Source organism: Crassostrea angulata, chromosome 1 (assembly GCF_025612915.1).
Source record: "Crassostrea angulata isolate pt1a10 chromosome 1, ASM2561291v2, whole genome shotgun sequence".
NCBI classification, from domain to species: Eukaryota; Metazoa; Mollusca; class Bivalvia; order Ostreida; family Ostreidae; genus Magallana; species Magallana angulata.
This window is the reverse complement of record NC_069111.1, coordinates 16,478,839-16,505,848: the sequence shown is the minus strand read 5'-3', so window position 1 is coordinate 16,505,848 and position 27,010 is coordinate 16,478,839. Positions and strand designations below refer to the sequence as shown.

At 33.1% G+C, this 27,010-nt stretch overlaps 1 protein-coding gene across 18 annotated transcripts; it reads right to left on the bottom strand.

Moving 5' to 3' along the window:
* Positions 1-667: 667 nt before the first annotated feature.
* On the bottom strand, positions 668-26,057 carry LOC128176746 (transmembrane and coiled-coil domains protein 2-like). 18 transcript variants are annotated; one of them, XM_052843264.1, is made up of 16 exons: positions 25,967-26,057; positions 18,283-18,393; positions 15,556-15,617; positions 12,134-12,326; positions 11,664-11,847; positions 10,400-10,631; positions 9,642-9,686; positions 8,713-8,757; positions 7,636-7,668; positions 6,978-7,057; positions 6,518-6,593; positions 4,942-5,170; positions 4,613-4,744; positions 3,326-3,415; positions 3,016-3,194; positions 668-2,629 (listed from the first exon to the last, which is right to left on the bottom strand). In XM_052843264.1, exons 3-16 carry the CDS (start codon positions 15,600-15,602, stop codon positions 2,503-2,505), a joined length of 1,692 nt encoding a protein of 563 aa, XP_052699224.1. In that variant the 5' UTR covers positions 15,603-15,617; positions 18,283-18,393; positions 25,967-26,057; the 3' UTR covers positions 668-2,502. The 18 variants fall into 18 exon arrangements, with proteins under 18 accessions (XP_052699224.1, XP_052699274.1, XP_052699265.1 ...); XM_052843314.1 differs by having other exon boundaries at positions 6,530-6,593; XM_052843305.1 differs by having other exon boundaries at positions 9,642-9,683.
* Positions 26,058-27,010: the final 953 nt, after the last annotated feature.

Sequence of the window (27,010 nt, the reverse complement as noted above, 5' to 3'; positions counted from 1 at the left end):
TCCCTTGGCCGCCATCTTTGGGGGGAAACTCCTATATTTCTCACAGTAGTCTTTGTAGTTTAGAGGGTTGTAACTTCGTCATTTGACATTAGAAATCCGTTTCCGCTGTGAATTTTGTTGCCCCAAGTTGGGGCAACCCACACATCGAAGGAATGAATTAAATTCCAAGAGATTTCTTCACAGGACGCCCAAATATTTGGTTGCATAAAGAAGGGATGTGTTGTTTTTTTCCCTATTGACCTTTGGGTTGACCCCGCAAAGGGGAACAACTTTTGCAAAGTGTGGATTGGACTATTATATTAATTGGTTTCAAAGGTAACTGGACGATGCACCACCATTACCGTTATATGTATATATACCTTTGCGCAGTCACAGTAAAATAGTCTTTACTCGATATACTCTTAGACATATAAGAAAAATTTCACCATCCAGCTTCTGGTCAACAAAGAGATGACATATAATTATATTCATATACATGTAGTATAAGGATCATTCCATGAGAGTGTAATTATGTTCAAACCTTAATTCTTTAACACATTAAAAAACATTGAGATATTCAAAGATTCATGGTATAACTTGTGTTAATTAAAAGTAAAGATTTCAGCATAAAATTTTTGATTTCTAATGCCATGCCCACAGTTGAACACAAAATTATAACAAACACAGATTACATTTCACCTGACTTTATTAAATTTATTGCACATGTCAGGAATCATGGGTCAAATCATCTAACTGTTAAATAAATTAACATCATGAACTGAACAACAGTGCACACTCATGTCAAGTATCTGCTCTAAATTCACAGACATTTTAACAGCACACACATTCACATGTAACAAAGATTAATTAAGTCACCCATTACCAACGCATGGGAGTAAATAATGTACTTTCAGGACAAACTAAAAAAAAAAACAAGTAGGGACACAGGTAAGAGAGAGAGAGAGAAGAGAGAGAGATGGAAAAAGAAAGAGTAACAACCATTTACCCAAACATGATACATGTTTTCATTTAAGAAAATAACATGGTGCTGTGTTTTGAACACAGAGGTTTTGTCAAGCGAAGGTTTTCTACAAAGCCATAAAAATATGTAAACAAATCGTATGGTGCCATGAAATTACCGGTTGATATTACACATTCTTGAGTGCATCAGATCCATCAATTGTAAGAGCAAATTGGAGAAATGAAAAAAAAATGGACAACTCAAATGTGGCAAGGAACTGATCCCACATATGTTGAAAAGATCTGAAAGTGTGAATCTTATGATTAAAAAACTGTTTCTTTTTGTAAACAGAAGCTAGTTAATATCTATTCAACCTGGGAAATGTTGATCTTCATTAAATAAACTATATATAATCCATGGTGATTTTTCAAAAATCAGTTGTTGAACTGTCAACACCTACTTTCTTGGTATTTTTTTTGGTAATTGGATGGCAGACAATTTTCAACATAACCTCAACCTTAATTAAATACACAGGTAACATCTTTCCAGTACAATGCAATATTCATGTACAACAAGTGTATGAAAAATGACCTGATAATTGCCATATAGTAGTCCCCTCCCCTCCCAAACATCACCCAGTTAAAAGAAGTGCACACCACATTTCCTAAAAAAACACATTATAGGTAAATAAATGATAAACATGGTGGAAAAAGAAACAATTATGCACTTTGAAACATGAAAAGGTTTTTGATCACACTTTTAGATAATTTGGCAAACCTTAAAGAAAAAAAAAAAAAAAAAACACATTACATTGAAGATATTGAAGCACTTCTATGACTGGCCAATCCAAATGATGAATTGATTGTATTCTCTCTAGGAGAGAAGCTAGCTAATGTGACAAATATTACAAACAACACTAGCACATCTATAATACTGCAACACATTTGCTTCTTCTTCTCTTTTGGAATTGAGAGCCTACTGATTTCCAATGTCATGGTTTTTGGGTCAAGATTTACAAATTAGATACCAAAACTTTTCAACTACAGATTTATTTTTCTTCCCCTTTACATCTGCACCAAATTCAAGTTGTTTTTTTCATAATTCTCAAAGTGTACAGTGTTAATGCAGTCAACCAACTCTATGACCACTGCCAATATTTTTACAACTGAAATACGATCAAGGGTATTTCAGTGAAACCAAAATAAACAACGTATATTTTCTGTGTGTGCATCTTTTTTTGGCTCCATTGAGGATTCTCCCACAACAAATATATCTCACAATTAAAAATACAGAACATCTCACACAAGGGAAAACAAAAATATAAAGGTTTATATATCACAAACATATGTAACCTCCTCATCATCACCTCTACATACATGTAAAATCTCATCACTGACACCTTAAAATAACTCCCTCAATAATAAAATCAGCTATTTAAAAAATCCTCTTTCACTTTCACTTTCAAAGACCATCACCATCTTCATTCTTCCAGAACAGAGCTACATATAATCTCAAGTGCATTGGCATGTGCTGCTTGGCAAAATTACATCCAGTCGCAATCTTCATCGGAAAGGCTGAGTCTCAAACACATACTGCCATATACTGTCAAAACACAGAATCAAGCTGTCCCAGTTACGGCCCACTAAAATGATGGCTACCACTAGAAGAGCACTGGACAGTATCCGAGCCCTGAAAGTAAACAGAAAATTAATTCAGTGTTATTTTGAACTCTTAAATGTGGCAGTTCTAGGAAGTTTATCTGCATGCTTATATCTTACAAGTAAATTTAACATAAAATCATGAACAGCAGAATCATCACTTGTCTTTTATGTGCAATATAAGACACTTTTACCACAATTTCAAAAGAATTATTTCAAGTGTGATAATATTTTTTTCTTGTTAATCAACAGATATTCCATTCATTTGAAAATACATGTACCTTATTACTAACATGCATAATATATATATATATATATATATATATTTGGCTCAGAATGAGAGCAAAGAAAAATTTAACCTACCAGTACTTATCAAGTAAACTATCAAACATTTCAATGAATCTGCTCATATAATACCTTGTGGTTAAAAATGGAGCAACGAGATTGGCGGCAGTGGAAACAACAACGAGAACAACGGCCACAATGGCTAGAACGACATTGATCAGTTTGGTCAGGAGTGTCCGAAACGTGACGTTATCCACCATCTCCATGGAGATTATCTGCTGCTGCTGCTGTTGCAGCTCCATCTTTGTAATCTGAAATCAAGGGTGATAACTCTAAAACATGTGTCTCAAATGTCAAAATTTTGAACTAATCAATGAACTGCTTATATCATAATTTTTTTTTCAATTGCACAACTTCTTGATATTTTATTATCCTGGCTTACTCGTGTCTGACAGTTTTCCACGTTGTCCTGAAGATCTGTCGTCCTCTCGTCTAGACGATACTGAATCTTCTCATCCATACTTGTTATATCCTGAAAAAAATAATCTTCAAAATGACATACCTGGTACTACCAGTACTTGCAAAATTAAACTTCAAAATGACACACTACTTGTTACTCTTAAAGGAATGTCTCAAATCCTATAACAGCTAGGAGACAGATTATTAGTGATTGTTCTGTGACAAAGAAAGTCAGTATGAATAAGTTTTTATCATAACATTTTTAATTACTGGTGTCAAATAAAAGACTCTTGTAATCAAAGTTTTATAAGCCAAAAAATTATTGGACATGGAACACCACAATCTGACTATAATGTTATGATGTATGCAATTGGTTTGGGCTGACATACCAGTATTTTCCAATAAGATTTATACCCATTGTATGATAGAAAATGCCATCTTATTTTAATTCATCACTTCTTGGATTTCATTGATATTTTATGCTGGCAATGATGATTTATTTTTGGGAGTTGACTTTGTTTTTGAGAGCAACACATGCATAAAGACACATAATTATTGATTAATCCAAAAAGTTATAGTCTTCTTGGTGCTCTATGGTTTGATATATAAAAGTAATACACAATATACAGAAAGAATATACACATATTTGCATATAATCTAAATAACATTTATATATTGAAGAAAATTTTATTTACTATTCAATTTTGTTAGTACAATGTATATTGAAAACTGAACATGAGAAAGATATTTTCTGACAGCCTAGTTCTCCTCTTTAAAATATACATGTACTTTTAATATCATATTCCTTCTAAAATTACCTTACTATTTTGAAGTGTAACCTGCAAAATCAGTTCTACCATTAAAATGAAAATAAACAGAAGGAAAATAAGGTGCTTTTCAACTTTTAACAAACCTTATGCTAGAGATTAAGAAATCAGTCTCCTCTAACCCAAACTTTTGATACAGAAAAAATCTAACCAACAAATTTAAGGAGGCTGGTGGTCAACACAAATAAACCATCAGATCTACCTTAACTTTAAGATATGATTTGTTAAGCTTTTAGCTATAAATTTAATATTTTTTATTTAGTAGAGAAAAAATTCAAAATTTTTTGATTTAAATTTTTTTTTTCTATATCTTTATACTGAACTCTTCTTCTACAGGAGATCAATACAGTCTAAAAATGGCAGCTACCATCCAGCCCTCTTAATTCAGCCATTAAATAATCCGATCAAAATAGAAGTCCATATTTCGTTTATAAATGACTGACCTGTCTAAGATTGGAGAATTCGTTTTGATTTAGTTCGGTCATGTCGTTCATCTGTTCCTCTAGACGTTCGTACTTAAACCGTTCCTCATCAAACACCTGTCTAAGGGTCGTCAGCTCTGTGCTGTACCACCTCTGTAATCAGAACGACCCAAATCAGCAATTAAAGTAAAATCAATTCCTGAATAGCAATTCTTAACTTCATAAATTTTCCCTTTGTATGAAGATTTTCCCTTGATTGTATTTGGCTTAAAGGTGTGTAAAGATACCAAATATTTTTCTTTCCTGACCAATATTTAACACATCTGACCCCTATTTGACCTACACTGTACCTTGCACTGGTCCAGTTCCTCCGTCAGTCTGGTGACTGTTTCCGACAACAGTTTGTTGCTCTCCTTGACCTGCTCCATTTCCTGAAGGATCGGATCCAAGACCGCCTGGGTGACCAGCCCCGGGAACTGCTGGGACGTGTTCTGGGAATTAGACAAGGGACTACTCTGGATCTCAAAGTTTGAGCCGGACAAAATACTGGAGTTGTCATCTTCTGACGGATACTTAAAACTGAAAGTAACCTCTAAAGTGAAAGTATATTTCTACAATTGGACATTTTTTTCTCTTATATGCCTAGTAGATGCATGCATGCATATTAATTATTTAAAGAATCAAAGAAAGATCCCTTTTTAACCTGGTTGTGTTAATTTCTAAATTTGCTAAAATTAAATCTACCAGTAAGTAATAATGAAAGCAGAAGAAGCTGTCAATCCAATACTTATACATTTACAGAATGCTGCTCCAATAACTTTAACTACAAATGCACAGTAACTCTTATCAACTTGTAAGAGCTTTTGCTGTAGTCATTAGAGATGTGCCAAAATCTATACATATAATTTGTATAGGTTGTGGGAGAGGTGCAAAAAATATTTCTACAAAGCAATACAGACTCTGACAATATAAAGTCACAACCATTAACTTACTCAAAAAACAACGCCCTACAAAAATATCCCAATTTTCTCTCAAACCTACCAAAATTAACACAAGGAAAAGAAAAGCTGTATGGAATAAAAATCAAATCAACAGTTTTGGTACACTCATATAAAATCAAAATACAGTGAATTTAGATGTATATAGCATTCCTGCTTCTTTTGGTTGAGATGAGGTGAATATACTGAATATGATGCCCATGCTAGTGTAACCATCACCCAAACAAATACACAATTTTACAATACCCCTATCACTCTTAAAGTATATTGTGAGAACATGCAATATATTCTGAGAACATGCAAACCTTTTTGGAATATATTAACAGTGTACATGCAAAAAAAACATTCAAGATTTTTTTTTTTATCATTATTCTTCACAAGAAGTTTCTTTGCCTCTGTTTTCTTCCAAATGCCAGCTCTTATCAATTAAATAAACATAGCCTTAATTGATAACCACTGAAATTTCAAAGAAATTGATATTTGGGTTTGTAATTAATTAAAAGATTTCATAAATTATTCTATGTATAGATCATTGCAACATGCAATTATCAAAATGAGAGCATGCAATTCTAGATAATATTACAGAGATATCTGAGAGAGAAATCAATTAAAACTGGTCATGCAAGGTAAATGTAGATATTGGGTTATTTGTAATCATTTATACATTTAAGACAAGATGCAGAAGCTCAAATCATGCAAACAAATACCAAACAAAAATTGAAACAAATGTAATATGACTCAAATGAAGACAAAATCTGGTCAACAAAACCAAAAAAGAAAACAACTTGCAGGTTTTCATTCAATATTAATATCATATTTCCTTCTTTTCTTTTTTTTTTGTTAAGGATGACTGATTTTAAGGATTTTTGTTACGGATGACTGATTTGTGTCTTCCTTTGATGGAATAGAAGCAGGAAATGACATGTACCCAATCAGATACCTCGCCGGCAGGGTACCCCCATGTTGTTTATCTCCCTCGGTCCCTCCCGCCTCTTCTAGTGACTCTGAAAAAATAACCACAACAGACCTAGTTATAAGATCATTTTTTTAAAATCTAAAGCATTATTTTGATCATGCAATATAAATTCGTTTCAGAATTGCTTTTTGATTGTGTCAAAATTTCATGAATTTCTTATTTTAAGAAGTATGTTTGATAACGAGAAGACTCCTTCCTCAAATTGGCACTGACATACAAACTTGATATGTTACCAGTACATGTATGTGTACTAGTCCTGCATGTACATCAGCACATCATTTACTTACATGTAACTAAATCAATCAACATTAGCTGCTACTTGTAACATTATACATGCAATTGACTGGAGTGCTACAGTGCTACAGTATGAATTTTTGAGGCCACTTTTATTTATATGCATTGTCATACTCACTTATTTGATTGATGTTATCAGCACTTCCAAATTTATTCTTGATCAAGTGAGCAAACTCTTTTGGCTTTGCCATCATAGTGCTGTAAAACAGGAGAATTATGTAATGCAATACCAGCAAAGTTCAGTCAAAACAAATCTATTACATAATACTTTTTACTTGGCCAAAATACACAGGGTAATCTCAAGCTCTCTTTTATTTTTTTCAAGCGTACATGGAATATTTTTGATGTGAAATTCATGCACAATCAAAATAAACCAGATGATATTGCCTGGTCTTAATTAGTTACCGATCTACATGTAGTTTAGTAACATTGGTGAAATGATCTTCACAAGCTTTAATTTTAGTAAAAATGATAAAAGAATTTATTTTTTTACTGGAAGTTAATTCTAATAAGTCAGTAAAGATTATTTTGGTCATTATTTTCGAAATGTCTCATTTTTAGACACTGCTTACTTCCAAGATATTGTTTCACATTGAAGAAATATGTGTTTTCAAAAAGAGGCTTATATCATAGTCAAGAAGCTTAATTTCAAGAAGTTGGGATAAATCCCCACACCAAGTCCTGTTAAAAATATAAGAGTTTTATATATCTTAAAATAAAATGCCATCAATGCCATCTATAATGACACCATAATATTTCACCATTAACAAACTTACTCTTTGGCTCCTTTAATGTTGCCAACTACACCCCTGAGAATAAAGAAAGGAAAATCAATAAAAAAAAGATAACAATTTAACAACAAGTAACAAGTCATTAGTATTTGTAATTAAAGTAGCAAATATTAAATGAATAAATGATAATTTAATTTCCATTTTCATGGATAGTTTAAGATCACAAACTGTTGAAAATAATTAATTATAGAACATGAATCTTTTTATGATCAGTAAAAGATCATTTCATAAAAAAAAAAATCATAAACATAATTGGTCAAGGAGAATTTTTTTTTCTGAAATCACAAGACTAAGCTATAAGTAAACTACTCATGCACTCTTTACCAAGCCTATCATTTGTTTTTGTTAAACAAAAAAGAATACACAGGTACACATATCTAAATACAAAAAAAGTAAAATGATATACCAGTAATATTTATCCAAGTAGCTAGCATATAATGCGTTTAAAGTGGTTTCCCTTTGTAAAAGCCAAAAGCAATTTAACCTGTTACAAAGCCTTTCCTTTTCCTACATACAAGTAAAACCCAAGGTTTCAAGTTGCCTCAACCTTTTACTCTGGATTTTTACAGCTAGATTAACAGGATAATGGCATAATCACAGATATGAAAGTTTAAAAAAAACCCAAATGCACTCTTTCGATTTTAACCTTGAACAAAAGAAACAATCTATGTCTACACAACAATACTACCAATCAGATCAAAAGCTACTAAACACACTGCTACTGACTTTATCAACAATCATATCATGCATTGTATGCTATGACCTTTAACTTTGATGCAATGACATTGACCACAGGAACATGACCTTGACCTCAGGTAAAATTTGAATTCAAATGGCGGCATTTCTTTTCAATTTTCAGTACTAAATACGGACAAAAGTAAGTTGATAAACTTTAGATTCCCTGCCAACTTGTAACTACCAAAAAGTCTTCAATGCATGCTAGTCATAAAAAAACAAACTGAAAGTAAAGCAACAAAACAATGAGGAAGGAAACTCAAATCAACGACAGCAATAGCCCTGATGCAGAGATCTATTTCAAATGCTTAGGGTGTCAAAACGTACCCTGAAAATCCAGTAATCCCATCAACAATGTTGGCGCCGACACCTCTGTGAAGAACCAGGGAATTGTTTAAAGTGATGTCAGTTTACAATCAAAGTTAATGCTCTCATTGTAATATGTAGGGCCAAAGGAAAGATTAGCCAAAGCCCAAGATCTAGCATTCCCCTTTTATTTTCATTTACCATACATCCAATTTTTTCTGCGTGTCAAAAAATTTGCGAAAATGGGGAAAATCTGTAACATTCTTAATTTGCATCATTCATTTGTTGTGATTTAAAAAGTTTGTTATGGAAAAACGATATAGGATATAATTTCTGCGTATTCAATTCTTAAATCATGAAAAAAAGCAAAAATTAGATCATCGAAAAAATTACCGAATATACAGTATATTGCTATATGTACCTGTACCTTGTCACCCTTTCCCCACAATGCCCCCCCCCCCCCCTTAAAATATATATTTTTTTCAAGTGCAGAATCATAAAACAGTGTGTATGGGTTTGTAGAGAAAATAAAAAAAAAAAACGAGAATTATTATCACTCAATTGTGAAATAAGAATGGCTCTGATGCAAATTATGTTTAAATTGATAGTGATCAATAATAATTGGATCCTATAAATAATTGTGAAATGAATGGGGAAATCCTTGAGACTGATAATAAGCTGTATCAAATTAATTGCATTTTCAATGAAATTTCCATTTATGTTGTATCATAATTACATTCTTTCATTAATGCATAGAAAAAATCCCCCATATGACTCATCTTTGATCAATTACTTACAGAGGTAATTAACTGATCGAGAGTTATTATAATCATCTTAATGAGTTCAAGTAAAGCAATCTTAAACCTTGTGTTTCTTAATTAAAAAACAATGCATGAGCAAAAAGTAAAATATTGAATTCATTCAGAGAAGCTATTATCATGCATGGTTACCCCTTTGGTTTGCTTCTATCTTTAGCAACTGAGAGACGAAATCTGCTGTTTATGAAGAGATTGGAAATAGCACATATTAAAATCTAATCATGCTAGTTTACAATCAGTTAATTGACTGATAGATTCATACAGATAAGAAAAAGCTTGTACATTTATACATACACGTCTATAATTTTCATCTGCATATGTTAAAGAATGCACATAGTCTCTGTTTAAAGCTGAACACCACTCATAATTAGGCATTGTCACACAGGTACATATACCCTTTAATTTCATTACACCATATTGCACACCTGAAACTTGTGGTCAATGTGTAGTATTACCTTTCATGGTCTAACATTTTGTGCATTTATATTTTGTTTTATGCAACCGAGTAACATGGTAATGTAAGATGAACGTCCACACAGATAAGCCCTCTACAGTAAAATACTTTGAACTGTTAAGAGGTCTGTGGCTTATATAGGGGACGTAGGGATAGCAGCAATGATAGAGAAATATGGCAGACAATGCCTTTTACGAGCAGTTTTCAGCTTTAATCCAGGTATATCTGAAACATGTCCTATAGGTTGTTATATTGAAATGATGCAGAAACTAGTTTACAAGTGCCAGAGGCCTGTTCAGCAGAGCTCCCTCAAAAATCCTTGTGAGTGGCTGAGTGCTAGATAAAATTTCCTATCCTACCTAACACAAATGTTCACAAGCACTTGCAATCCCTGCTTTGCTGAACTGACTTCAGTTATCGTTCATTTATAACTTACTTGAGTCCATGTCCCATGTCACTGAGCACTTCCTTGGCCTTCTTGTGGCTCGTGACCCCTGAGGTCTGGATCTCCTCGATTCTCTTGGAGTAGCCCTCCAGTTTCTTCTGCAGGGTGCTGATGCTCTGCGTGGATTTCTGGTTTTTCTTTTCGAACACTGCCTTGATCCTGGCGAGCTGTTGCTTGTCTTCACTGGCACTGGCTGCTAATCGCAGATATTCGTTGACATTCTCTGTTAAGAAAAATCATGGACTGCATAAAATAACCATGATGATTTCAGACTCAAGTTCCCATAGTAGACATTTGGCTGTTTCTTTTATCTAACATACTGATATACATTATCAATAATTAAGTAAATTTTTCTGACTTTTTCCAATCAATTAATGATTTGTTGATATAAAGATTTAAAGATGTAAATATTAACAACAAAATGCTTTCTTTGATGATTCATGCAGGTTATGAAGGTAGCAATCATTGCAGAAAAAAAATTACATAATCAATTGCTAATGCAGGTTATGCATTTTTTCTGTGATGTCTCCATCTTCATATCCTGCATGATTCACCAAAGAAAGCATTTTTTGTTTGAATAATACCCTAGTGTTAAAAATAAACTGCAGGATTATGCATCATTTTTCCTAAAAAAGAAGCTGCTTTTGAGAATAATATCTGAATTCCTTGCAAAAAATAAAAGAAGTCCTATAAGCTTATTTTCAAGACTTAAAAGAAAACCCAGATGTATACCCATGCATATCAATAAATCTTCCATGCTCAACTAAAAACTTAACAGTTATTTCTCCCTCTGTAAGAGAGAACTGAAAAGTGTTAAGTGTGGGATAAAAGACTATTTAAGACTACCGTATATGCTCAGTGTTTTTAATAGTTTGAAGTTCTTACTGTTGATGCATTCATTTGCATCCTTTACAGCCTTTATTTTTTCTATATGTTGAGATTAAGAATTACATATACTTCTCACTCTTAATTTTGGCATACGGAAATTCTGCTAAATTAGTTTCAAGTGGAAGTTTGCAAAGAAATTACATGACTATTTTTGGATTTTTGATGGAGTTTTTTGTATTAAATTTTGTCATATGAGCCAACTTTGTAGTGTCTTAAAAACCCTCAATATCTCATAAACTGCTTGTTCAACTTTTACTCACAAGGTTGTATAGCTCTTGCAAGAGTTATTGCCCTTGACTGCATATTCAAGCTCTAATTTTTTCAAGTTCTATTTCACATCATTTCAAACGGCTTTCACTCCAGTTACCTTCCTTGGCTGCCTGTTCGGCCTTTATCAGCTCCATAGTCTTGTTGAGCTTCCTCTGATAATGTTCAATGGCCGCCTTCGTCCTCTGGGGGTCAGAGACCTCGGTCCCTGAGGCCCCGTCCCCATCAATATCGTCCAAAGCTCCATCTCCACTGCTCCCATTCTCCCTACTACTCACTTCCACCTAAAGATAAATAATTATCATGGGGTGTAAAACTTTACACAAACATACAGAGTTCTCCATCAACACATTGTTCAGTAAATTTTGCCTAAACATGTATATTATGTACTTTGATATCATTACTACAAAATTAATTTTAAAATTCTTTATCAAAAAAAAAGTTAATACCCATCAAATGACTATGTAGATTCAAATTCATCTGAAAAACTATTCCACAGTAGTATTTTGCTACTCTGAAAAGCTTTCAGCAAAATGGTGAACAGAGAAAATATAAGATTATGATACATACGCTCTCTAAATCCTCGTTGCTGCGCACCATTTGGTCGTCGGGTGCTGGCATCAAATTGTAAGATCCAGATCGGGGCTTAGTTCCGAGCCCTGCATTCTCTGGTGGGGAAGGCTCCTTCTTGGGAAGATTCGGGCTTTTACTAGCAGAGATTTTCTTGACTATTTTGGCTGTTTTACCAGCTTCTGACTTTTTCCTGCAATATTGTCACCAAAGTCCCCGAATTATGAAGCAATAAAATGACAAAACAGCTTCGGATAAAAATCCCACACAAACCATATTCCTCATATAAACAACAACTCTAAGAAACAAGGACAAGGTCATTATATTTTGGATCTTTTCAACAATGAAATTCTTTGCTGCATTGTTGGTACAGTAAATAAGTGTTGACCCGGTTCATATTTTTATAGAGTAATATAACACGGTTGTTTTGGAGAAATTCAAGTCTACTCTATCACATACAAGTACCTGTTACAAAATATTTATATGAGAGTTATTTTAATCACTATATAATATAAACTACAACACTCCCTATAGAAGAATCAAATTGATGAAAGAATCTTTATGCTTATCTATTTTTTTTTTCAATTTTGAATTCTTGCAATCTATATTAATGAACTAATTCATTAGAAGAAAAATACAACTAGGTGGGTGGTTCACATCACGACTTCGTGTCTAGTATGTTCTATGTTCTATGAAAGAGTAGGCATTTTTCCTGCCACACCTAGTGTATGATATATTTTCTACAACAGTGACTTTGCTTTGATGCATCTAAATACCAAACTATTTTCATTAATCAAAGAAATTTCTATAACAAGTTCATTTGTACCCGTGTACTTATGGGAATAAAACTGCCATTACTTTTAGGAATTTAAAAATGAACATTTAAAAAAAACGCTTTTATTAAGTAATTTATACATTGCACAGGTGACAGCGGTGGTTATATCTATAATGCATCTTATCATTTCCCATTTGACGTCACTCAATACACAATAAAAAATAGGGTATTTCAGTGCATTCCCCTGTCAAGCTCACGCAAAAGCAGCGACATCAATTTTTCATTTAAACCTTTGCAAATAGGGTAGTGTTTTCTCTGCACATAATTTACTTGTAATTTAAAATTCAAAAAGAAACATTACATCAGGATAATGTAATGAGGTCTAAAGTTTGAGATAACAGTACGAAAATACTTATGTTTATATATGTATGAATGTAATTAGCTATAGACTAATAAAACATTACTGGCAGTTATTTTTATAACTGTTTACCCTAACCAACTTTTCTCTTGGGAGGTTGGCAGAATCTCATTAAAAAGAGCAAAGTTTAGTGGTACATAATAAATACTCCTCTTTAAACTGGAAATAATTAAAATATAATTATCGGTACAATATATTTACGATAAATTCACAATGTCATGTCAACATGCACTTAGTAAATGATTCACAAAACATTGCTTTTAAACACATCCGACATGCTTATGTAATTATTCATGCAGACAATGAACTTTATAACAGTCCTTGGATACAAAGTAATGGGATGCACCACATACCACAAATGTTAACACACATACATATATATTCACATTTCCATGCCATTATTTTCATCATCATTTTCTAACATTACAAGTACATGCATGCAAGCTTATATCCATGTACTTTATAAGCAATTGTCTACTGCACAGCCAAACAAGAAAACCACATAAAACACATGGATATATAATTCAATACATATAAGTACATGTACCTACAATGCGACGTAAACCGCTCTAATGATTCATTAAGTAAGTACTTGTATTAATTAATTGACTTATTCAATTACAAGAACAGGATTTGTGTAAGTTTCTCCACTGCAGACATATGACAAATCTGGTGATCTCATTCATAAAAAGGGCCGGCCCTTGGCCCTCGATCGTTAATGTCAACCACAGCTAGTATGTAGTAAGACCACTAATCTCATGACTTATATAACAGTCCTGTACTTAAATGACTGCTTTGCTATATCACATGATTTCATACCATGTAAATCACATGAAAAAAATTATAAGAATCTGTTGAATTTTACAACAAGAAATCCATTGGAATTTTTTTTTTTTTAAACTGATAAAACATTTCATTTTCCTTATATAATTAATTTTAAAATTAGCAACCTCATTAAAAAAAATAACCTACAACATATCATTTTTTCTATCTGTTTAACAAATGGCGCTATAATGACAATAAGATGTTTATTTTATTTATCACTGTCCCAAAAAACATTTGTTAGTACCAGTTATTAATTAACAAAAACATGAAAATCTAATAAATGTCAACCAGAAGATTCCCTTTCAAAGAATTTAACATAAACAATATTAGTAACTAACCAACAGAAGTTCAAAGACAGAAATTCTGTCTCAGAATAAGATAAACTGGAAAAAGGCAGGAATTATGTAAAACAAACAACAGAGTTGTTGTTTGATTTTTTAGGATATAGGAGTGGTGTATCAGGATGATTTTTTAGAGGAGGGAGGAAGGTGGGGGGGGGGGGGGGAAGGTTGTGAATTTTATCTCAATTTTTTGAGTATTAAATTCATCTGTTGTACTACTGTAAAATTTGCTTCCAGTTCGAATTTTTCCCATAAGAAAATATGCATGCACAAGACAAGTCTTCTATTTGATATAAATGTACGATACCATTAAAAATTTGCCCATGCTATTTGCCTTTTGACACATGCATGCATACAAATACACATTTAAGGTATAAAAACTGCAGGTTGTGCAACATTTTTTACCCATCTTTTATTACTTTAAAAGAATAATTTAGCAGGAAATGAACACTGCACAGTACAAAAGCATACGTGAATGATATGATCTAGATCTACAGTAATTTAGAATTTAAAAAATAAATTTTAAAACTCTGTCCTTAAAGCCTTACACGGACATAATCTATTCAATGACAATCACTGCAAACATTCTCTACGGAAGAATTCAAACTAAAATCTATCTGAACATGTGGAATAAAAAAATCAATTAAAAATACTTTTCTTTACCTGATTTTGAAAATTTAAACCCACAGAACTATCTTCTCCTATTGCATGCACAGCAATGGAGCGAACAGCCGCATGTCCACAAAGTTTACGTACTTAACTCTACTGAACTCTAATTTTACACAATTGTGAACTTTAAAGGATTATAAGCATTAGTAAGCACTTTGAATTTTCAGAAGGCAGTGATCAGCTAAGAACTGAAGGGGATATATATATATATTATATACAGTTATGAATAGCAAATATACAAGTAACAAATGAACAATGACAGCAATGAAGCCCCTGACCTCATGAACTATTGACACACAGCAGACTACAGTAGTACAGTAGATGCCTACAATGCAGAGATAGAGAGAAAGGATAGAGAGAGGGAAGGAGTGAATCAAGGGCAGAGAACTCATACCTCGCCGGAAAACTGAAGCGACGGGCAGCCAGGTTCCGAGAATTCATGAAACTTAACCACAACTATAAATAAATGGTGGATATAATTATACTTTTCACTCAATTTTTTTCTCTCTGTCTCTCTCTTTCGTAGGTCAATTCTCCATTCTATAAAAATGCAGGAAACTGATGGAGGAACAATATCACATGCTTGGATGGAATCCAGAGTGGTGAATGAAGGATATCAGCCTGGCATATCCCAGGAGCAATGTAGACATATACACAAATAAATACAGTTTTTACTATCAATGAAACAGTCTCTGCAACTGCTCGACAGGTACGGCCTTTGATTTCTCTCTCACACAAAGCACAAGATGAAGGAACACGTGGATGTAAGCCATGTAGCTATAAACATCCTTCTCTTGCGATGTCAATAATCTTTATGTAAAGTTTGAAGATATGACTATTCTGCATTTCATTTCTGTAGGCTTTATAAGGTTAATTATAGTCTGTCTATAAGTGAACTTCTGTACATGATATTTGATGTGCACTAATAACATTTCTCAATTTTCTTATATACACAAAGTTCATTTTAATTGTCTACACACGTAGCTTATATTCAAAGTTTTAATGTACATGTACTTTTATCCGCACACTGAAAAAAAATTCCAGAGTTCTCTGGCTAAGTATGATCAGGAAGTCTAGTTTTGAATGTCAATTATTGTCTCTGTTTCTTCACAAGACTTGAAATAAAAACACAGGCTGTAAAATTCTCTCCCATATTTCTCACTTGCAAATATGCTTTTGTAAAAGGTTTGTCTTCAGATATGAACAAAGGATTTTCTCATAATCTGGAAATGAGTGGAGTATTAATTTACAATAAGGCCTAACTTCATATTACATATTCTGCCTACGGATACTCCTGAAACCATATTTGACCTATATCTAAGACATAAAAAAAAGTGGGACTCTAGCACCAACGAATCCAAAAATTCTCATGACCTTAGGTCATAATTTAAGCCAATAGAGACCTAATCGAACGATACATCTGCTGACTTTTCATATTAAAATTGTTTTAATCCACTCAATCTACCCGTGAACCACAATGGCTTTTCTATCTATATATTGTTACACTCGCAAGGTAAACCCCCCTCTCCTTTAAAAACACGGCCAGTGACAAATGTGGCCATCGTTACAAGGATGCAAACAACGCTCACAGAGAGGTGTTATTTAAGCCGGCATCAGCTGATATTGGCAGGCTTAAATCGCCCAGCGAACCTTTGATCAGGCCACTAAACTTAGTTCCAGTCATTGAGCTGGTTACATTTTAGTATGTAATACATTTAAAAAACTTTGATGTACTTAAACCCTATGCTGACCAGAGTGAACTATGGTAGAATACTGGTTTATATAGGTCACTGGGCTAACCTTTTCCCTATTTCCTCTGGAAAGGAATAGATTCTTTCATAGTAACTGTAGAATCGGTCTCTCACAGGGCAATATCATGTAGTTTGATGAAATTTTTGTTTGTATATAATTGAATTATACAGATTTAACTATTATAGATTTGTCTTATTTCCCCATTTTCGTTGTCCATTTGCACTGCAAAAGTGCAATACTGCAGACACTGTGAAAGCTAGGGGTTTATGGACATTGAGTTATGCTTCATATCTTGCACAATGTTTCATATTAGTCAGCATTAGAAATTTGCCATTGGAAGCTCATCATGAAAATATTGTTAGCCAAATGCATTAGCTTGTAAAGTTATTTCATGTTAAAGTCTTTTAAATTTTCTCATCTGCTATCAGTATGAGTATGCATGCATTAATTATTATTCCAAATTACACTTTTGAACCAACGCTAATGAAGATATGAAACAAGTAAAGGTCTGTGAGCCAAATATGTAAATATTCTGCTCTTATAGAGGAATCAATCCATAAAAGAAACTGCATTTCACTTCATTTTCAGAGAGACTGCTTTCATTCAATTTCTCTCTGTTGATCCAGTATTCAAGAATCATGACTTGCATGCGATATTTGATATTCCTTATTGGTTAAAAAAAAACAAAAAACTAACGCTGCATTATACAAATTTATCTTTCATCAATATTCTTATTAGGCCAAGATTGACGTAGTTGCATTCAAATTTAAAACTCAAGTGTATTAGACCAGCGGGCAAACAGAAACCTGCCCAGATTCAGTAATATAAGTTATTGAAATCACAACAATTCTATGAAGGCTCATTCATGGCCCTTGAATCAATTAAGAAATGTCAATCAAATTTGTCTGAATTTTTTTTTCACTGAAAAAAAAAGACAAGAGTTAGATAACTTGTACTAGTAAGTTTACAACATGGGAGGTATGGTTAGTTTGTACACCAGAACTCCAACAACATTGTCACACTACAACTGCAAGGTTTAATATATAAATATACATGTAAGAACCTAACATGCTTTAAATATAGTTCTAAGGGTAGAAGTCAAAATTGTCATGATTCCAATTTCCATTCGGATTAGTAACTAAAAGTACATATCAAATGGCAAATGCAAACCCATGCTATATTCGACATGTCTGATTCTAAGGAAAATTAAATAATTAATACTGAATTTATAAAATAAGTCCAAGCTAAATCTGAACACTTCACTGAATACTTGGGTTCAATTCAACATGTACCTACAAATATTCAAATCACTTTAGCATTTTGATGATAAATAGCATGTTCAAATAAATTCTGTATCTACACTACGTACATTATCTTCAGAAACCTAGAGATGAAGAAGAAGCGCCCCCTGGTGTGGTGTCAGTCGCACACAAGAGAGTAGTCTCCCTTGCAACATTCCTCTTCTATCCACCTCTACATCCTGAAAGAAAGAAAAGTCGAAATGTCAACCTAATTCCTACAAAATCAACCAATTATACAATATAAACATGCCATTTGTAAAACTGAAGGCAAATTCTATCTACATTTGAAACACAAAGCTGTAACCCTATGACAAAATAATAAAAATCCTTTTTTTTACACTGAACCTGCATTTAAAGTAGAACTGCAGTAAATACTTTTTACAGATGAACACAGCATGTCCCTGACCACAAAAACATTTGACCTTGACCTTTCATTCTGCTCACAATACATCACAATAACTCTCATTCTATCTTGGCTTAAATTCTTTTTTCAAAATTATATGTGACTATTTGTTTCATTCCATTACTTTTAAAGGCCACATGTAAAAAGCATACAGCAGTCACAGTCAGTGCAAGGAACAATAACATAACATATGACATAATTCATATAAAGCAATAACAAAAATGCTTTGATTAGCACAGAGATATGATAGTAAAAAAAATTATGAAGCCTGTGTTTCTACAACATAACTTGGTCTCCGGCTATTACAAGGGAGTCTCTCATAGTTCACACATTCCCACTGACTGCCAACACTGTTTTTGTTTTCTGTTGACATTAAGGCACCTTCAGAGAGAGCCAGATGGGTAAATATCCAAAGAACAGCAGAAACCTGCATGCTGCTTTTGTATGGGCATCTGACCCATTGTTGGATTGTTAAGATTTCTTAGTTATTACAGTTAACTGTTCTCTGCATCAATGTTCTGAACTGTAATAACCAGCAGGACAATAATCAATCTTCAAGATCTTTATATAATCAATTCTACTTCATCCTGGTCCATTTACCACGTAGTTCATGTTTTCCTTCAAGTTACCAATACGTACCTTGGATCCTCTTACTTTACACATTTTCTCACCCAAGCCACCCACTCCTTCCAACCACACCCATGTTCAATTTAATCAAAAACATTTTTTTAATAATTGATACACTAAGATACTAGCTTGAAGTTACCCCTGAATAATCTTTAACAGAACATGATCAGTTCTAAACCCTTTACATCAATGCATATAGGCCATTAAAACTGTATACCCCACAAAACATATACAAAGCCATACCTTGCCAGTTTATGTCAATAATAAATTGTGCGTTTCTAGGAAATTTATATGTTATTAATACGGCACCATAAAAAGCAATGTCATCATTATTAAGTTTGTCTTCAGTGGATGCACAATTAAGTTAAGAGTCTTTTTTATAAAGAAAATTTCAAAAGAAATAAAATACACCTCTCCCTCTTATTAACAGAAACAAAAGACTGAATATTAGAAAAACAAGTGGGAACTATTGATGTCATGAAATTGCAGCTCTGTTGAAAACCAAATAACAAATTAAACACAATTAGGAGATGACTGTAGCACAAATGTCTGTTGTTGACTTTCTGTCACTAGAAAAAAAGAGAAGAAGAGGAAAAACCACTTTGGTGGCAGAGTAATAGCCGGTTAGGCTGCAAGATGAAGTATTACCGATGGTCAACACACACGATTCGATTAATATTCATTGATATTTTGCAAGTGAAGTTCGTCATTGATATGGCAATGAATCATTGGAGAAACAAAAACAATTTTGTTGACTGTCAGTATAATAGCCCCTGGGCCTGATAAAAATCATTAAAAAAAGGATAACACACATAATAAACAACTTACAAATGTACCTGTAATGCAAAATTATAACCATTGATGATTTAAATCAAATTTACTTTCCTTTTTTTTAAAGTCATTTTAAATAAAGAAAACAAACCTTCTTTGAATTGAAAAACAAATGATTATTGGTTAATCCGGCCACTATATATGGACAAAGAAAACTTAATATGAACAACTCTCACTAAATATTACCGAATTAGATCTATGTGCTGACTTCACAACATCAAACATGACACACCGATCTTTCTAAAATTAGCAACAGGTAATCAATACAGAAAACCCAGATCATTTTGCGATCAAGATTATTGATTGTAATGCAGTCTTCTTAAACCTTATAGCCAGGTAATATATAATCATGTTTCCATGAAATTCTTACCCTCTTTAGGGTCATATGTCAATTTCTTGAGCTAGAAAAAAAATCACGTCACACATGCACCACATCAAAAATTATCACCTGGTTTTAAATCTCCAAAATTTCTTTGTCGACATAATTTCAATAGGGTACAAGTTGTGTGAATTCTTATAGATCAATACATTGTAGAAAGATTGATCAACTCATTCAAGTGAACTGAAAGTATATATCCAATCAAATATAACATAGAAATAAAATAGATAAAGGCTTTAATCCCTATGATATGTGTACACGTTTTAAACCTCTACTTCTCCTCTCTCTTCCTAGTCTTTTTCTATCTTTTTTTTTTTTTTTATCAAAAGTATATTCCATGGCTTAAAGTGAACATTCCTTACTTCAAAAATCAAAATTCCCCTCATTATCACAAAAATGCCAATCCTCTTCATTTTTTCTCCCTCCATCTTCCCCCCCCCCCCCCCATTATTAAAAAGCAAGGAACAAACATTCTTTCATAATTTGCTCCTAACACGTTTCATATTAGAAGCTTTTGGCAGATTAAACGAAAAATTGATTATTAGAAGCACACAGACGGATGATTGTTGAGGTACGGTGCATTTTGGTTCATCAGACTCTCATCTGATTTAGCCCTATAAACTGTTCTCACCAACACACCGACCACAACGACATATATATATATAGTGTTCATGTACACTTATGTACCAGTCCAGCGGACATCTGTTTAATATATGTACACAGTTACACACACATCTGCCCTCAGTGGAAAAAAATTGCTTTTGACGGAAGACAAGTTCATTGTACTTTAGATCTTGTTAGCATCTCTGTAAACATTTCCTGTATCGCTGATCTTTAGATTTCCCCATATCTTTCAATAGTAAGATGCACTGTTCATGATTTAGTTTTTATCTTCTATCAATGACATCAACATTTTTTCCGAGTACCTGCAGATCACAGTCAAGGATAAGGCAGTGACAAACAAAGAGGACTTTTTTTCTCATTTCAGACAATAAACTGCTCTTTTTCTATTTCTACTTTTCAATTTTAGAAAATAGATAAGATTTCACTGAATATTTATTAAAGTAGAACTTCATTTACCATAAACTAAAAGAAAATTCATTTAATGTTTATGAACAATTTCTGTACGAATTTTCTTAAAAAACAAAAAAACATTACCAATAATTATCTTTCTTATCTTATAATTCAAAGGTATTCAACCTTCTTCCCCCCAAAAAGAAGAAAAAAATTCAGTGTTAAGATGAGCAAATTGCTCAAATCAAGCAATTAACATTTTCAAAGAATGACATCCAGGTGTCTTTCATATATTCATATACACAGCCTTGTTAAACCTGTTTGGCCTTTGAAATTCTTACATCAAATCAAGGTATCCTAGAAACTAGAATGAGAGAGGCCATAGTCTTAAAACCCCTTAAATAGTTATACACCCAAAAGCACACTGCTATTAAACTTGACCTGTGGTTTACCAAAACCTACATACACACATATATATATGTAAATCCTCTAGTTATTGGCAATGAAAGAATTCTATCACCTTCCCTCTTAGTCTATTGCGCATTCTGTTTTCTTCTCAGGGCCATTGATAATAAACTAGAGGGGGGTGATTGAGGTCAACCCAAAATCATCACCCAGGAATTGGACACATCATGTGTGTGTGTACAAGATCAGGAATCAATGCAGCTTATATTTCTCTCCCAATCTTCATGGAATCGATCCGATTTCCTTCTCCGTTCTCATTACTGGAGAAAAACAGGGCTCAGAAATCACCAAATCCAAACACAGCAATCTTATAAAGGCCCATCAGCCTCTGATTAATTAATGTTTCCTCTAATCAACCTCAAAGAGGTTTGCCCCCTAGAAATCAATGGAATCTCTGGATACCTACCAATATAATCCCTAAAGTGAAGCATCCGTCAGTGCTGATTGGAATGAGAATGTTCTTTATAAGTTTTCTTTTAAAACACTTAGTTCATGTTGCCATATTTTGTTCATAAATTAGATAATACACATGTATATATATAAAGCACATTTACTCAGGAATTTGAGAGGACCGACAATTTTTAAGTATGACAAGAATATCTCTGACACAACAAAACAAAACATTTGAAGTACATTGTGAAGCACTTTACTAAAAACAAACTTCGGCAAAGTGGCCAAACTTATATCACATGTACATGTAAGTCTGTATAAGGCATTTTACAAATAACAATATATTAGACATGTATAGTGGTACTTTGTTTTGCAATGGTATCATTGAAACAATTTTCTTGGAGACCAAGTACATTGTATTCCCAACACCTTAGATATGTTAAAATTTTCAGCAGTCCATGGGGAAATGGATAAAAAAGGGGGGAGCTTAAACTGATAACAGACCATTTCCCAAGTAAAACATAAAATACAGGGGGGGGGGCTTAATTTAATAACAGGCTATTACCCAAGCAAAGCATTAAATACAAAGTGTCTGTCCGCCAGTCATTATGAGGTTCTGTGTAAATGCATCTCAAGGGAGATCACTCTGACCCGGTAATTACACTATAGGGTCTTTTAACATATTGCACCGCACACCTTCACCCATCCGACTATTACCTAGCTATAATTGGCTTAATTGGTCATGAATAGATGATGTTTGGTCAATAATGTGAACGCCAATAATCATCAGTAATTTATGACTGAATGATCACTTTATTCACTTGTAAATTACCATCCCCCTGTGAACCAATGGCCCTCAATGCCCATTAAAAGTAGCTACAAATGTATGCCAATTTTTTAGTACAAGGGTGTATCTGAATAATACACATGATACATATGTCACAGGACATAAACACGTTCTTTTGATGACTTCATTTTAATTATATTGGGGAGGGGGGTCTGTGTAACCGCGTGTTACTCCCTCTCCATACACCTTCCCTTTTTGTCTGCAGATTCCATATCGTACAGCATCATGTAAATGCAAATGACTTTGGCACCATCTACATATAAATACATGTACAAGTATTTAAAGTCAAAGATAACCTTCCTCATAAGTACCTTAATCTTTTTACTTGCATGCACAATTGACACCCATGCACATGTACAAAAACTTCATGCAAAGAAATTCAGCCACTAGTAATCAAACAATCACAACTCATTGTCAAATGTTTCCTGGCTATATACATGTAACTTATGATAAGTAAATATTAGGAGCAAAAAATTTATATAGGAAGAAAATGTTCATAGTGAAAGATATGTTCAAATATTTCAAACAAAAAATTACCGTACATAAAAATCTCAAGGAAGAATGATTGTCAACAACGGTGTTTCAAATGACATTATCGATACACATGATATCTTACAATGTACACTAAAACCATCCTGAGAATAAACTTTTACACCAAAGAAAAAAAGAAAAATAAAACTTTCTGTTCCTGGCACTTGAATTATATGTAAATACACAAGTAAACAAGACTAAGAACAGTACCGGTAGATTGTAGTATAAATACACATCCAGCTGACCCACTTTAAAAACCATTTCATGAGTTGACACATTTTATTAAAAACGTCATGACACACTCTTTAGGAGTGACACAGAACCAGTGTCAACTGGTTGACATATAAACATATATACTGAGATAAAGGACCTTTCCCTGTTTTATAACTATTAAGAAACAAACTGCTTACAGATCACAAACTGTTTTGTTTTGAACATATTTTATTGATTACTCAAAAGGATAAGAAAAAAGTTGTTACACCTTACGAGTTCGTTCTTCTCTTTCAAAAACTATACATATAGTATAGATACAAAAATATATTTACTATATATGTCTAGATCATTGTAATTTTGATTTCATCAACAATGGGGTCATTTGAGTAAAATTACTATTATTATATCAGTAAAACAAAAATAAGGGATTACACACATTATGTGAATTTTCACTATCGTGTTTATCACTGGTGAGAAGAAAAACAGCACTCTCCAGACCAGCTGATTATACACTCATACCCTCAGTCTACACAAACATGTACATCACCCAGGGCTATGGGGCTGTCACTCAGTACACCCTGGCAAAGATTAGATCTAATTCTTACATCACTTTAAAAACATGTGCTAGTCTAAACCTTGATTTTAAACAAAAGCAGGTGAAATTTCCAAATTACCGATATTCCTTCAGTGTATTTTTCTATAATGAACAGAAGGAATCAGTGAATATTGCACATTGGCATAATATTAATTCCATAGTTCAGTACTTTTTGTCTTTGAAATTCCTCTCCGCCACTGAAAAAAAATCATGACAAGGGGGTAGGGAGTGAGGGGAGACCAAAACATTTTTTGCTGCTGCTGTATAATTTAACATATGTACATCATGTATATGTCATGTAAATAACATTATTGTGCTTCCAAATGTTACATATTTGTCAATAAGACTAAACAAAGCAAATAAAGGGTAGCTTAGATCTAATAAATTTTGCACACATGCATGTTTGGCGTTATCTTGAAGTGTCAAACAAACTCAATACTTTAACAATCACATGGCGGGCCACACAATATTCCATTAAATTTCGGATCAATATTTATGTATACCAACGAAACAACTGTTGTTCAACATTTACAAAATTTATAGCAGTGTGAATTAATATATATATAATATGCATAGTTTACAGTAAAGAAGAAAATTGAATATATTTTTAAAGCACATACAAATGAATGTAATTTTACTGACAGTGACATGAATGGAAAGAGGTGGTTTGATTCAGTTGCAATAATTCACTGTAAAAGTATCATAAATTTTTTTACATACATATCATCAGGGATGTACCGGTAGATATCCTTATAAGCACCTAGACTATTGAAGCACCACTTGTTTCCCAATTATTGTCAAAATTTTCCTTCAAATTGCAAATTCACCAAACGTAATTGATAAAACAATGAAACAGGATTGTCAACCTAGAAAAATTATATTCATAATCATATACTATGACTCTAGTATACAGTATATTGGGGGCTTGTCACCACATCGAGTAGACGATTACTCAGACAGCTGACAGATTGTCTCTATGTTACATGGGTCCTTAAAGGATGGGGAGCTTACACGAATCAGATACTCTGCTGATTCATCAATAAGATTTTAAAATCTGACGAAAAAACATTATTAATGTCAAACCAAAATGAATAAAATATCTTTCAACATGCTCAATAATAAACCCCATAACAGCCTAGGAACTGCCAAACGAGACAACGAAATTGAATGCACTTTAAATAATGCAATATACTTACAATTCATTTTTACTTTTGATAAATCCATAAAGAAGTTCTCATAAAATGAGCACATGATGCAGCATATAATTTTGGAGGAGAAATTCATTTGAATAACGGTCAGGATTGAGGGGGGTCGTGCAAATGTCAATATGTCGAGCTGAATGCAATTGCAACCCGAAGTGCTCAACACAATCAAGAAGAATACCAATGTAACACACTAGTCTACCAGTTCATTTAACAGATCTAAAATAACCTCTATCAAATTATCATTCAACATACCTAATTTAAATCATTCGACATGCTCCATCAGTCTATCGTCAAAAACCGGAAGTGCAAAGACATATTTTCATATGAAAAGCGCCCTCCATCGGCAGAAAAAAATATTTATCGCGCGGATCCAAATGCAGACTGGCGTAACATGACAGATGCATTTTCATAAGTAACTTGTCGTGCAGGTTCGTAACACTGGTTTAAACGCACGTGTTTGTGTATTACATTATTTCTTTTTAAAATGCGTATTTCTTCGAGATTCCTTTTTTACTTTAGAAAAAAGGGGGGGGGGGGGGGGGTAATTCGATCCTACTTAAAAAGTGTGCTACTAGGTGGAAAGAATTTTCAAAGTAAAAAATCGAAATGTTTACATAATCTTATCATATTTAGGTGCCAAAAATTTCTAGGTTGACAGACCATAAGAAATGTACTCTTTTTTGCCAGCCTATCATAAAAGCCAGTAGATGCCTGATTTTTAATTCAAAAAGTATTTCATTTGTCACTTTATATAAGGTGTTGACTAACCATAAAAATAACAAAATTATATATTTCATTTTATTTCATTGATTTCAATGTATTTTGATATTCACATCAAGACAGATATGTTACAGTGTATGTTGTAAATTTTAAATTTACTACCACCCTGTAAATTAAAAATTTACATCCCCATTCAACTTGTACCCAATTAACATATTTTTTGAAAATAACATGAATGGGTGGTGTGTGGTGCCCCCCCCCCTCTCTCTCTCTCTCTCTCTCTCTGTTATTCAGACTAAAGGGGGATAATCCAAAATTAACACTGCCACGGTATACATGTAAGTGATTGTGTGTACAAAAATAAAATGACTCCCAATATAGTTTAACCAAATCCAGTTCAATTCAGAAGTTTTCTGGGTCTTAAATAAAGTCACAGATGGAGATGATCATACTATAGCTGCGGGTCTGTAGTTACCAGTTTAAACAAAAAATAATAGTAGTACAAAAGTGTGCATTTATGAACGCTAGCATCTAAGCGATCCAAAATTGAATGAATTTATAAGGTATGGTCTTCCT

Excerpts from the sequence above, each read along its gene's own strand:
- LOC128176746 (XM_052843264.1), bottom strand. The coding sequence starts at position 15,602 with ATGAATTCTCGGAACCTGGCTGCCCGTCGCTTCAGTTTTCCGGCGAG. Across the intron at positions 7,669-8,712 it reads GGGATTACTGGATTTTCAGG|GGGTGTAGTTGGCAACATTA; the intron begins GTACGTTTTGAC and ends CTTTATTCTCAG. Across the intron at positions 6,594-6,977 it reads TGATAACATCAATCAAATAA|AGTCACTAGAAGAGGCGGGA; the intron begins GTGAGTATGACA and ends TTATTTTTTCAG.